This window comes from Dioscorea cayenensis, chromosome 4 (assembly GCF_009730915.1).
Source record: "Dioscorea cayenensis subsp. rotundata cultivar TDr96_F1 chromosome 4, TDr96_F1_v2_PseudoChromosome.rev07_lg8_w22 25.fasta, whole genome shotgun sequence".
Classification (NCBI taxonomy): Eukaryota; Viridiplantae; Streptophyta; class Magnoliopsida; order Dioscoreales; family Dioscoreaceae; genus Dioscorea; species Dioscorea cayenensis.
In genome coordinates, this window is record NC_052474.1 from 6,704,466 (window position 1) to 6,718,449 (window position 13,984).

Sequence of the window (13,984 nt, forward strand, 5' to 3'; positions counted from 1 at the left end):
ATAATATAATATAATATAATATAATATAATATAATATAAATAAAATTTTATTGTGAAAATATTCAAATTATTGTAAATTTGTAATGGAGTGGACACTGGACAGACGGCAAATATATTTAAAAAAAAAAATTACAAAGGCATCACAATGGAGATAGACAGGGGAGCAAAATAATAGCTAGAGGTGGCTATAATGCAACATCACAAGCAGGATACATAAAGAAGTGGCAACATAAGATTAGTATTTTAGGCTGATATATTTTTAAATAAACAAGAGAAATTAGCCGAACCCCTAATTGGACTCTGGTGCACAAAAATTGTATAACCTTCCTGGGATTTTTTTGAAAAATTGATGAACTACTAGAAATTTTGAAAAATCATATTTTAAAGGATTTTTTAGGTAATCCTTTCTTCTGCAATACTCTCTCCGTTTTTTTTACGTACCATATTTTGGAGCTTTTCTCTTTTCCTTTTTATTTGTTATATTAGAAATTTTATGCGGCATTAAATATTTTTTTTTCAAACTTACCCTTTAATTTAATGTATTTATATAATTTTCAATAAATCACAATCAAGTAAATATTAAATTATATACTTCACTAGTGGAGTTTTAAATATGGGTAGTTTTTGGAAAGTAATGAATATTTTTATAAAAAATAGGTGATTAACTAATTTTAATTAATTTTTTTTAATTTATGTGAATTAGATAAATATGACAAGTAAAAATGAACTGAGGGAGTATATTCTAAACTGAATGTTATTTAGTTCAGTAGGGGCGTACTCGAGGAAATCATCTTTTAGCTTTCAAAAAAAGGAGACTTGATGGTAATATTGCGAAAGTGGATTTTGCTAGAGCTTTTCGATATGGTGGATCGGATTTTTCTTTTTGAACTCTTGAGGCAAGGGTTTTTGTCAGCGCTGGAGGCGTTGATCGTTAATTTGCTCTTTACTTCCAAAGCCTCCATCCTTATCAATGGCTCTCCGAGGGTTATGTCGATACCAACGTGGTCTGACATGGGGACCCCATTTTGCCCCTACTCTTTGTCCTTGTGGCGGGACGTGCTTTAGTGTAATATTTAATCACGCTCTTGACTCTCATATCCTGCATGGGGTCCCACTTGGTAGGTTTGGCAACGTTTGTTACGTCCAATATGTTGATGACCTGATTATTCTCTGGGCTGGTGGGGTTGAGGACCTTAAGATTATTAAGTTGATCCTTTTTATCTTCGAAGGTATTTCTGGCTTGGCTATTAATCTCAACAAAACCCTGCTTTTGCTTTCGCCGGCCTTAATTCTCCGCCTCAACCTTTCTACGCTTTTGGCCATTCCGAACAGCTCGCTAGCACTCTCCCGATCACTTACCTGGGTGTCCCGATTGCTGTGAGAAGGCCGCGGAGACAGGACTGGGAAGTTCTTATTCTCAAAGTTAAAGTTAGGCTTACATCCTGGAAGGCGAATTACCTGTCTCTTAGGGGCAGGCTCACCCTCATCAACTCTGTCCTTACTGCTTTGCCTACATACTGGATGTCGATCTTCCGTCTGCCTAAATGGGTAGTCAACCGTATTGACAGTCGAGAAGAGATTTTCTTTGAAAGGCCCCCGACATCGACCGGACCGGATGTCGCTGGTCAATTGGCATTGGTTGTGCCTCCCGTGACCAAGGTGGTCGGGGTATCATTAACCTCTGAGGAATTCAATTGCGCCTTTCTCGGGAAAATGGTGGTGGAAAGTCTTGAAGAATGAAGCTTGGTGTGCTTCGGCCCCTATCTTTTTTAACTACTTCCACTAGCACTCTAGGTGGAACCTTTGTTACCCCCAGCAACCGCTGCTGTTCCCTTCTTCTCGGCAAGGCCTTTTTCCTCGACACTCGGAGGATTTTAAAACCCAGTATTCACTCCTCGGTTGGGAACCAGAACTCCACGCTGCTTTGGTTAGATAATTGGTATAACGGGCAAGTTCCACCGTTAGTGGGAGGAGTTCCCTCGACTACTTCCCCTTTCGTGATCCGTTAGGGATATGCTCTTGAACTCCCTCTCACTGCTATGAGGAGAAATCCTCTTTGATCGAGCTCACTCCGTAATCACCTCCGTGATTGGGGATCTTCCCGGATCATAAAACTTGGAAGCTAACTCGATAGATCTTTCTGTGAAGTCTTTTTTATAAATTCCTTATCGACAGAGGGCTGAGATGTAGTATCACACCGGTGATCTTCAAGCAGTTTGTGCCACGGAAAATAGCTGCTTTCATGTGGTCGGCCCGGGACGAGAAGATCCTCACGTTTGACACCTTTTTTGCCCGTAGTTGCAACAAACTCCCTACGACAACCTGCTTCCTATGTTGCTCTGCTATTGAGTCAATTGGTCACCTGTTTTTCAGGTGCCCTTTGGCTCGAGACATCTGGGACCGCCTTGCTCTCCCTTTTTCCTTCCCACGTGCCCCCTTGTCCCCGCTCCGGACTTATGGGGATCGTGGTATCGAGAGCTTAGCCCTCGCCTCAAACCGCCATGCTCTTTTGGTTGCTAGAGTGGTTTTGTAGGCAAAATTTGGCTTGCTAGAAATAACTCGTGTTTTCGGCCTCGGTGTTTATTTTTGCCTCGCTTTATTTTTTTGAAAATTTATTACATGTACCTCTCTTGATTCCAAAGTGGTTCCCCTGCTGGGGAGATGCACAGCTTGAGGAGTCTATCGCTGCGGTTCGGCGTTGTATCCAGTTTTCAAGCCTCCCTCGTGAGGAACCGGATCCCGAGATGCATGACGAGTTTTCCGGCTAGTTGTCCTAGTGATATGCTGCTGTGTCTTGGAGGAGTCCCTCTCTCCTCCTCCATGTGTCTCAGTGCGTTGTCTCGTCTCTTAGTGTTTGCTTTCTCCCATGGTGCTTTTGTTTCCACTCTAATAGAGTTATTTGTCCTGTTTTGTAATTTTTGTACTGCTCTCTTTTTTAACGCAATTGTGGTTTATCTCACTTTATATATATATATATATATATATTATTTAGTTCAATAACCGGAGGTTTAAATCTTAACTTGGTTGCCTTTTGTTGTAGCTCTTTTTGATTAATTAATGATGCAGGAACTGCCCCCGGCGGCGGCGGCGGCGCGCTTACGGTTTTATGCATGCAAGTCATCAATGCATAAAGTGATCTAAAAGCAACGGGACATGAACATTGAGGGGAGAGTGGCAACATACTACTGCAATAAGTTGTGTTACTTTATTAAATACTACCATATCATCTTGTTATCATTTTCATTGTTACTTTGTGTAATGTTTTGTTTATTTTTTCCATATATATAAGGATGACTTTGCAGATTATGCAAATTTCTGTTTCAAAAAATTTGAATATAGAGTGAAGAATTGGTTTGAGTTTTTATGTTTATTTATTTATTTATTTTGAGGAAAATGATAGCATCTCTTGGATATGATGGTAGTAAATTTGCATGGTCAAAGAAGTGAAGTTTTGGCAGACTTTTGACTCCAAAACATATATTCATATCAGGATATCTTAACTAACAAAAGTTGAAAATTTCTTAAAAATTAATCTCATTTCTCAATAGGCACTTATTCTTTTGTGATAATAATTTGAGATTTTGAATAAATATGCAATTAGTGTATTGGCTTCATTTCTTATGAAAGTTTCATTTTTTCTTAGTGGAGTTTATATAATGGGTTATAATTAATCTTGTTTTATTTTTAAAAAAATTTTAACTCAAAATTATTTATTTAATTCATCTAAATCTTTATCATTTGGACTAATCCATATTTGCAGTATTCATTCACTCATCAAGGGCTTGCACTATCAACCTATATAAAGTTGAAGAAATATGTATATATATATATATATATATATTTATTTATTTATTTATTTCTGGTGATGCTTCTCACAGGTTTCTTGGCCCCAACATCTCCATTGAATATCTGAAATAAATGCAGGTGATTGTTAAAATGTGGCTTCCATTAGCTAAGATGGTGAAAGTTTCCATTGACCATGTGGGTATCAACCAATACACAGTTTCCAATATGAATGTGGCTTCCATTAGCTACCAGTAAGACTAGAACGCTGAATTTGCTTGTGAGAATTATTCAATCCTACAAAATGTTTGAAAACCATGTACTCCTTTTACACATGTCTGCTGAATTTTGCAGCTGACACCAAACGTGTTCCTATTGGATCATGGGTAATAATCAATACTCTTCTGGTTAACATTGTACCATTTAGTATTTGGTGTTAAGAATACATTGCCAAAAAAAAAAAATTCTTTTGCTGGATTGAAAGAATACCGAACTAATTTTTAGTCAAACTTTGAATGGTTATATACAAAGCTGTGACATATGTTAAGGAGCATTACGGCAACCCAACTAACTGTGATTTTATCTGAAAATGGTATTGAAAATGAGACCAATACTTTTATTGATCTTTCAACTATTTTGAAATATTTTTCTCCAACTCACTGACAGTTCCATAAATAACTCCTGATAACTGCACTAGTGGATGATTCTGGCAATGTTACTATCCCTGGCTGCAGAGTTGTATGACACAACAAAAATGAACTACTACGAAAATTACATTACCAAACTCATGAACGCAATCAATGATGAGCCTAATGTGCAACTTTGAATGCAAATCCAACTACACATCATGTTTTGGACTTGTTTATATAGAGTACAAGAAGCTCCGGCAATACCCGAAAATGTCAGTCACTACTGGTTCCAGCAGTGGCTTAAGAAGAACTGAACCAATTCGGTAGCCTTTGGAGGTTCATCTCCAATTCCATTATCTTGTATTTATTCTTTGTTTTTATAAATTTCCATATTCTTCTTCCACTTGTTCTATGGTTTGTTAAGTTATGCATAAATAACTGCTAACCTTGACGAAGTCTAAATTTTAATGAGGATTTTCCTGCCCCATGCTTGCAATAAATTGGAAGGATTCTCCTTCATAAACTGTTTGTACTATTTCTGGCAAAGTTGCAAAACCAGTGATTTCACCTGACAAGCCAGGTTTACCAATTAAATGACTCCCACCAAACCATGATACACAAAAGTCAACAAAAGAATAAACTCACCACAGTGTGCAGTTCAGTCCACTTACTTTTTGTTAACTTTTGAAATAAAACATAGTTTGATTAGCCTCATAGTTCATACTAAGAATCTATCTATCCAATTTATGATTTATTTTCAAAATCAAAAGTGAAGATATCTAGCAACAGATGAGAAGAACACAACACTAATAAGTTGCATGAATCATACATAATTCCTGAATTTTTTTTTTTTGTTATTATTCAAAACTCTCCAGAGAATCAGGGAAAACTCCTCCAGAGCACATCACAACTGAGTTTGCCGCAAAATTAAAACCGAGAAAAAACAAAAACAAAAATCAAAATTTAACAAAATCTTGTTCAAATTCCGAGTTCATCAATCCAAGAAAGAGCCTCTGGTTTCAAAAAAGAGAAAGCTTCAGCATCGTCGAAATCAAAAGGGTCTCCATTGAAGATGAACTCAAGCTCATCTTCGCAAGTGTCGAGATCAAACGCTTCCAAATCGACTGCATCCTCACAGAACAATAAATCCATCTCCGTCTCCAGCGTTGAATCATCATCATCGAAGCAAAGCTTTGAGATGGGAAACGGGATCTCCGCCATCTCCGGTACAGTGTTATGCTCAAAGCTCTGAGCTTTCTTGGCTCTGGTGTTGCCGGCGGAACTGGAGGAGCGGGAGATGTCGAGGACAGAGGAAGGAGAAGAGGGCTGGTGATCAAGGCCGAATTCAGAGGAGGATCGGAGAAGGGTTTGCTTCTCGGCCTCTAGACGCTTGGAAGTCAAGGCGTAGGCTTCGGCAGCCTTTTCCGCCGTGTCGAAGGTGCCAAGCCAGAGACGAACTCCGCGAATTGGATCTCTGATCTCGGCCGCCCATTTGCCCCACTGACGTTGCCGCACGCCCTTGTACTTTGACGACGTCGATGATCTCTTTACAGGGGTTTTGGTTTTGAGCTTCTCTTTGATGGGGTTTTGACGCATGAGGATAATGATGTTGCGCTTCTTAGTTGTGCTTTCATTTTCATTTTCATCGCTAGATGAATCCGTAGCATCGGGATCATCATATGAAATTGTGATTTTTCTCAAGGATTCCAATCTCATCTTCTTCTCATCTTCCTCAAAGCTCCTCTCTTTTTTTGGTTTTTTTGGGGGTTTGCCGCATCTTTGCTTCTCTTCTCTTCACTCACAAATCAGTAAATAAAAAAAAAACCATAAAATGAAAATAGTTCTTTCTCTTTTTCTCTCAGATGAATCAAATCAAATCAAAACAAAACACTTCGTATGCTTGAATCCCAAATATCTGAAACTGAATCCAAGCCTGCAAATTTCCAAAGAGCAAAAAATTCTTCTTTTAATTAAGGAAACCAAAAACAATTCCACATTTAACAAATAAAAACCCTAAATTTAGATACTCACCGTGAAATCCTGAAATACATGCCCAACATCCGCATTCCACAAAGAGGAGCAACAACAGCAATGGAGGAACTTTTCTCAAGCTTCTCCGCTCCACCTCTAGTGGCCACCAAATCAAAGAATAAAAAGCTAAGAGAAACAGCCGACATAAATCCTCTTCTCTTCTTCTCCCCAGCAAACCATAGGCCAAAACCCCTCCTTTTCCCTTCACTCTCTCTCTTGGTGGAACCATTAATATATTCTCAGCCAGTGATCCAGAGAAAACAGTGACAACATTTTCCGGCCATATGAAAAGTGTTTCTTCTTTAGCCTTTCTTCATCAAAGTGGGCAAAAGATTATCTTATCCAGCAGCTATGATGGTTTAATTGTGAGATGGATGCAGGGTGTAGGATATGTTGGTAAGCTACAGAGGAAGGATAGTACTCAAATTAAATGTTTTGCAGCAGTTGAAGAAGAACTTGTTACCTCTGGGTTTGACAATAAGGTGAATACTGCTTTATACCTTGCTGATTCAGAATGATTTTTTAACATAATGATTTCACTTGTTTCTGTTAATGTGTGCGCTTGTGGAAGCTTGTTATATGTTTAGACATTGCAAGTTGCATTCTTTGTTTGGTTTGACCTGAACCTTCCCTGCACCTAAAGACTAAGGCAGTTGCAGACAGGGCATTCATGCAATTGGTGTGTTCACCCTGGCATTAAGGCTTCCTTCCTGAATCTCTCCTTGGCTAGGTTGATGGCAACCCTCATCACCACACCAGCAAAGTTATCCTCAATTCTCCATGCAATCCATCATGCCTCACGGTTTAAAATTTGGAACCTGCGTGCAATTAAACTGCCCATGAATGTGACCACCTGGTCATTGTCTAGTGTTATGAAACATTGCTAGAGATCTCAATCTTTATAAATTGAAATTATATGATTGAAATATCTAGAAAGAAATTCAATTTTTTCTTAGCATTTGTTTTGGTTCAGTAGTAATGACATATTACATACGTAACGAGACTACCCTAGTAATACGTAGTTTGGGAATGTTATATGGTTTGGGTAATATTATGGTAATTTAATATAACCAGTGTTTGATTTGAAACTCTTTTAACGGGAATAATTCATTCACGTGTTTGATGATAATGGGATTACCACTTTTCTTGGAATATTTATAAGCTAAGTAATGCTGATATTACTATCCGAGATTCACCACTTTCATGAATCGCCAAAACGTGGTAATATTTTCATATTACCACGTAACACGTCATAATTTTTCTACATTCGCATGAACCAAACTCACCCCAAGACTTATATTTTTCTGATTGAAAGTTCTTGTTACGATGAGGTATGGAGAATTCCATTAAATGGAGATAAATGTGGAGAAGCTGTACATGTTGATGTTGGTTATCAGCCGAAAGATCTAAGCCTTGCAGTTAAATTTTCTAAAGTTGCTTTGGTTTCAACTGACTCTGGACTTGCCATTCTACGTGGTTCAAAACTAGCATCAAGCATCAAAGTTACATATGTTGTGACTGCATCAACAATTTCTCCTGATGGAGCTGAGGCCATTGTGGGTGGTCAAGATGGAAAGTTGCATATATATAGCATTGCGGAAGATGTTCTGACTGAGGAATCAGTGCTTGAGAAGCATCGAGGTGCAATTACTGTTATACGCTACTCTTCTGACGCTTCCATGTTTGCTTCAGCTGATGCCAATCGGGAAGCTGTGGTATGGGACCGCATGACACGTGAGGTATTATCATGGCCTTATTCTTTTAACATTTTTACATTTTTAACTTAACGGCATGTATTTCACATCTAACATCACTGAGCCCTTCTAATGTCTAAATTCTAAATTGACTTTATTTGTTTTCCATTGTCATGCTATCATAATATCACCAATTTAATTTTCTTAATAACCATTTTGAGGTTGGCTACATTTCGTAGGTCAATTGATTTATCAAACTTGATAATGACTTGTGATCATCAGAGTATGCCAAACTTCTATTCTATGCACATGTAAATGCAGTTATTAATCTAGATTGATCTTCTACAATTGTGCTTTATGTCAGTTAACATTTGCAAAGTTAAATCTAGTGTTCTCATCTGTTTTTGATGGAAAAAGCCGTCATCTTAAGCATATGATCATTGAGATAAGAATATATTACTTCTCTTGCAATCCAAATAGTGTAATGCAACTAACTACATGGACTGACTACCCCATTTGCCATGTTTTTATGTTTGTTTTTGTCTCTCTTTTGCAGATAATATTTACTTTGCTTTATCTTCATGCATGTTGTTTCTCTTTTTTGTCAAATCTCTTGAGAATCTCTAACATAACAACATCATATGAACAGGTCAAATTAAAGAACATGCTCTACCACTCTGCCCGTATCAACTGTCTAGCATGGTCTCCCGATGGCCGCATGGTTGCTACTGGATCTCTAGACACATGCGTGATCATTTTATGATGTAGACAAGCCAGCATCAAATCGGATAACCATCAAAGGAGCACACCTCGGAGGAGTTTATGGACTAGCATTCTGCGATGAGAACAGTATCATTAGTTCAGGGAGGACGCATGCGTGCGTGTGTGGAGATTACTCCAGCAGTGAGTGTTTTTACTTTTGTTTTGAAGTTTTCAAACTAATAAGCTGTTTGCATCTCTGCTTCCATTCTGTAATTTTTGCTATTTAGGTGTGGCTATTAATGAACTACTTGAAAGGTTAGTGTGTGTTTGTATTAAATCCTTTGGATTTCCAATCCCATTGTTTGCAAATTTCCACAAAAACTCAGTAAATGTTCTCTATTTATTGTTAGTCTTCGGACTTGTACAAATTATGCAGGGGGGGACCATTGGATGACAAACATCAATTTATGGATAAGATTTTCTACTGGTCAATTATCCTTGGGACCAAGTTCTTGTTGAAAAAGCTTACTTCTCTATTGGAATTTTGCTTGCACGAGTACTCAAACAGTTAAAGTCATAGGATCCTTTTCATCATTTTATGCAAATTATGTCAACATGAAACTTGTGGTTCTTGCTAATCCTTTTTGTCTTCATGTGCTGGATATTTCACTGATTGAACATTGCTTAGGATAATGGAGAAAAGGATTGATTAAGAAGAAAATAAGAGAGATTTTGTTGATGCTTATCAACAACGTTTGAGTTGAATGTTCAATGCTCTCTTATCCATGCAATCCTTGAATTGAATGTTCAATGCTCTTATCCATGCAATTCAAGGATGACATTATGGATACCTCCCTCGGTGGCAACACTTTACAATGGTGCACAACATCCCATAACATAACAGATTTCAGGTCTTCTTTAACTGCGAGGACAATAATGGCCGCAAAGCATTTCAACAACCAATATTTTTAAAAACCACAAGAAGTACCAACCAAAAAACCTGACGAACAAAAACCTCTCTTACCACAAGAAGTGATATAAGAGAAACAAAACAAACACCCTACGAGAATGAAGGATCATCCTCCCAAACTAAAACATAAAAGGACTACTCCGTGCTCCGATCTGGTGCCTCCTCGGCCGTACTATCCCCCCTGTCCCTCTCCCTCCTTGACTCAAGGAACTCAAGGCTTCGTCTGACGGTAGCCATGGTATCTTCAAGTTTCACCTTAGCTCCATCTGCAAGAGCATCGAACCACGACAGGAGCATACGATTAATACATAACAGAATGCAAGTAGCAGGCAAAATTTTATCATTGAAAATTCTATCATTGCTGCAATCAAAATATTCCAGACTAACGCCTTGACCACTAAGTCCACTACTACCCTACTGTTGGGCCGCACAGACCCTCTCCACTCCCGCCACATCCCAATCATTGAAATCGGAGGCTCCGGAACGCCCAGCAGCCTGCAAAAGTAGCCCCACACTTCCCTGGCGACAAGGCACTGAAGGAACAGGTGATCCACAGATTCTGTATCCGCATGGCACATGACACAAGTTGCAGTTGGGAGTTTGTTACATCGTCTTAATTCCAGGTTATCCATTGTCAAAATCTTATTTTTCCAGACCAACCAATTAAAAATGTTTATCTTCTTTGGGCATTTACTTTTCCAAAAGAATTTTGCAATATCACACCTCACACCCCCATCAATAAGGAAGTTATAGAGTGACTTTACGGAGAAAGCCCCGGTTCCATTAAGCGCCCATCTTTTTATGTCCTTCATATCATTCCCACTATTCCGCCACCTATCTCTAATTTGAACTAAATTTGCATCCTCGCAGAAAGGATGCCCCTCAAGCAAGTGTGCCAAATCCTTCAAAGAAGCGTCTTGCTGTCCACACTCTCTGTATTGATCATGCCAAACTTACATGGGTGCTCTACCGTTGAGCCATCTATCTTTCCAGAAGAAAGTGTCCGCACTAGAATTAACTTCACTTAGGACACAACACCGTAAGATCGGATATACGCTCAGGACCCCGCGCCAGAAGAACGACATCCTTCCCCTCTTTTTAGTGAACAGATCCCCGCAACTACTACCGTAATTAAACTGGATCACCCTCGGCTCCTCCCCAATTCACCGTCATTTGCTAACTTCCACCACTACTTCCCGCAGAGCGATTGAGTGATGAAGATCGAGAATCCCCCAGCCACCTTGCTCCTTGGCCCGGCACAGCGCTTTCCAGTTAACTAACCTACACCCAGGTTTATCAATGTCTGGCCCGGACCATAAAAAGTCCCTTCTTATCCGGTCAATGGCTTTAATCACCCACGCAGGCAGACGGAAGATAGACATCCAATAAGTTGGAATTGCCGACAACACCGAGTTTAACATGGTAATACGCTCGCCAATGGAAAGATGCCTACTCTTCCAAGAAGTTAATAGCTTACGCACTTTAGCAATAAGGCCTTCCCAATCCTGCTTACGGGGCCTTCCTCCCGAGATTTGAATGCCCAAGTATGTAACCGGTAACAACCCTACATTACAGTTCAAAGTCCCCGCAGTTGCCTCCTCAGGGTGCACCCCTTTCCTAACCGAGTAAAGACACGTCTTAGAGAAGTTCACCTGGAGGCCGAACATACCTTCGAACAGGAATAAAATTAGTTTGATGATTCTGAGATCCTCCAAACCACCTGAAGTGAAAATCAGTAGGTCGTCCGCATAATGAAGGTTGCACTTATTATGAAAATTACCCAGCGGCACCCCCACCAAAACCCTAGATGCTAGGGCATGTTCAAAAATTGTGCTAAGTACATCAGTAACCAAGATGAAAAGTAATGGAGATAAAGGATCCCCTTGCCGCAGACCTCGACGGTAACGGATATAACCATTCGGAGCCCCGTTAACCAGCACATTAGCTTTAGTGGAGAAGAGGATGCTCTCAATCCATCCCATCCACCTGCTACCAAAGCCCCGAGCTTTGAGCAGATCCAAAAGGAATTCCCAGTCTACCATGTCGAAAGCCTTCGCGAAATCCACTTTCAAGATATACCCCGGAAGTCTTCTTTTATTCATGCTAAAAATCAGCTCCTCAGCCATCACCACATTGTCCAGAATGCATCTCCCCTTCAGAAATGCAGATTGGGAATTGTCCACTAAATCGTCCATCACCTTACTGAGCCTAGCAGCCAGAATTTTGGAAACAATTTTAAGAGATGAATTAATAAGACTGATGGGTCTATAGTCTCCCGGGGATTCTGGTGACACCACCTTGGGGATGAGCACAATGTTCGCCCAGTTAATCCTTTCTAAATTAGCTCTTCCAAAATAGAAATCCTCACAGAGCTTGAAAATGTCGTCCTTGACCGTCTCCTAGAATTTGTTGAAGAAGTGGATCGGTAATCCATCCGGTCCAGGGGCTTTATCCCCCCCTAGACTGAAGACCGCATCCTTAACCTCAATCATTGTAAAAGGCCTATCCAGCCCAGTCAGATCCATATGTCTCTTGTTTGATAAGAGCTTAGACAAGTCCACCTTGAGTCTCCATGTCCGTTTGCTTCCAAATTGTTGTTGAAACCGATTAACAAACATCCTTCCCACCGCTTTTGGGTCCGAGATGAGCCTACCCTCATGAAATAAACCCGGGATAAGGTTCCGGCATTTCCTCCCATTCGCCATAGAGTGGAAAAATTTAGTGTTCTCGTCACCTTCCTGCAGCCACTGAAGCCTCGACCTTTGCCGCCAGTAAATTTCCTCTTGCTTACGAATATCTTCTAACGAATTCAAAAGGTGGAGCTCCTGAGCAAGCTCACCCGGTGACAAATTCCTAGCCTCCTTAAGGACATCTAATTTCTCCACCTCATGTAGAAGGTTAAGCTTCTTTAACTTGATAGACCCAAAACAAACTTTGGCCCATCCCCTTAGCTGTTCCCTGAGTCCAGCAAGTTTCTTAGCAACCACAAAAGCACCACAGCCTTCAGGAGTCATCTCCATCAACCATTGCTGCACAAGGTGTATAAAACCCTCCGCTGTAAACCACAGTAGCTCGAACCTAAAGTTTCTAGGAATAGAGCAGTGTCCCCCCACTTCGAGCCGAATGGGAACATGATCCGATCCTAGCATAGGTAGACTATTTTGGACCGTACATGGGAGGCAATCAGACCAGGCGACGTTCACAAAAAATCGGTCCAATTTCACCCAAATAGGGTCCACCTGCCCGTTGGTTCAAGAGTATCTTCTCCCAACTGCCGTCGGTTCACAAAGATGGACTTCCTGAAGAAAACGATTAGTAGAATGAAGATCCCTCAGGTTTGGGACCCCAGACGGTTTATCCTCAATGGAGTAAATGGCATTGAAGTCCCCACATAGTACCCAGGGAATTAGGGGATCACCACTACAATCCCTTAACTCCTCCCAGAACCCAAATTTCAGGTCTCTCGCAATAGGACCGTAAACCGAAGTGCATCTCCAGCAAAAGTTGTCTCTCTTGTCGTGAAACTCCAGCATGTTGCTAAAAGCCCCCACCTGTTCGAGTTTCCCAACGATATTAGTGCTATTCCACCCGACAATCATCCCTCCCGACGTTCCATCAGCCGGGGCGACCGCGAATTGATCCAACCTAGAAGCCCTAATCTCTCTCCACATAGCTTGCGAAACCGGCGCTAGTTTGGACTCTACGCAAGCACACATCCGCATGGTGGAGCGGAGAAAATCCTTAACGGGAAATCTTTTTGCTGGGTCTCCACGGGTCCCCTAACATTCAAGTGATAATATTTATAAACACTGATGTGGTACGCGGACCTCAGAAGAGGTCTCCGCCTGGACCTGCCACTTGGTTCGTGCGGGCCAACTCTAGTAAACGTAGACTATTCAAGCTAACACTAGCAGAGTCGGAAAAATCAATACCCATAAGCAATGCAATAAGCGATAAGTTGTTCATTAGTCGGTCGGAAATAAGAAGAGGTTTATGTGTAGTACCTTCTTGCACCCCTTCTTGCAGTCTTCTTCTTAGTTGATTTTTGGCGGTTCGAGGATAAACCCCGCCTCGCATTAAATCTTGAAGACGGCTTCTTTTGTCTCTCGCTCTTACGGAGCCCAATGGAGGGTCTTTGCCCCAGCCAGAGCTATGCTCTTGCGATCCGGGTAGCA

General features: G+C 40.5%; 1 protein-coding gene and 1 pseudogene across 1 annotated transcript; one reads left to right on the plus strand and one right to left on the minus strand.

The window, feature by feature from the left end:
- Positions 1-5,253: 5,253 nt before the first annotated feature.
- Positions 5,254-6,641, minus strand: LOC120259520 (ethylene-responsive transcription factor ERF070-like). Its single transcript, XM_039267134.1, has 2 exons — positions 6,444-6,641; positions 5,254-6,345 (listed from the first exon to the last, which is right to left on the minus strand). Exon 2 carries the CDS (start codon positions 6,126-6,128, stop codon positions 5,391-5,393), a length of 738 nt encoding a protein of 245 aa, XP_039123068.1. The 5' UTR covers positions 6,129-6,345; positions 6,444-6,641; the 3' UTR covers positions 5,254-5,390.
- On the plus strand, positions 6,462-9,044 carry LOC120258622 (annotated as a pseudogene).
- The last annotated feature ends 4,940 nt before the right edge of the window (positions 9,045-13,984 follow it).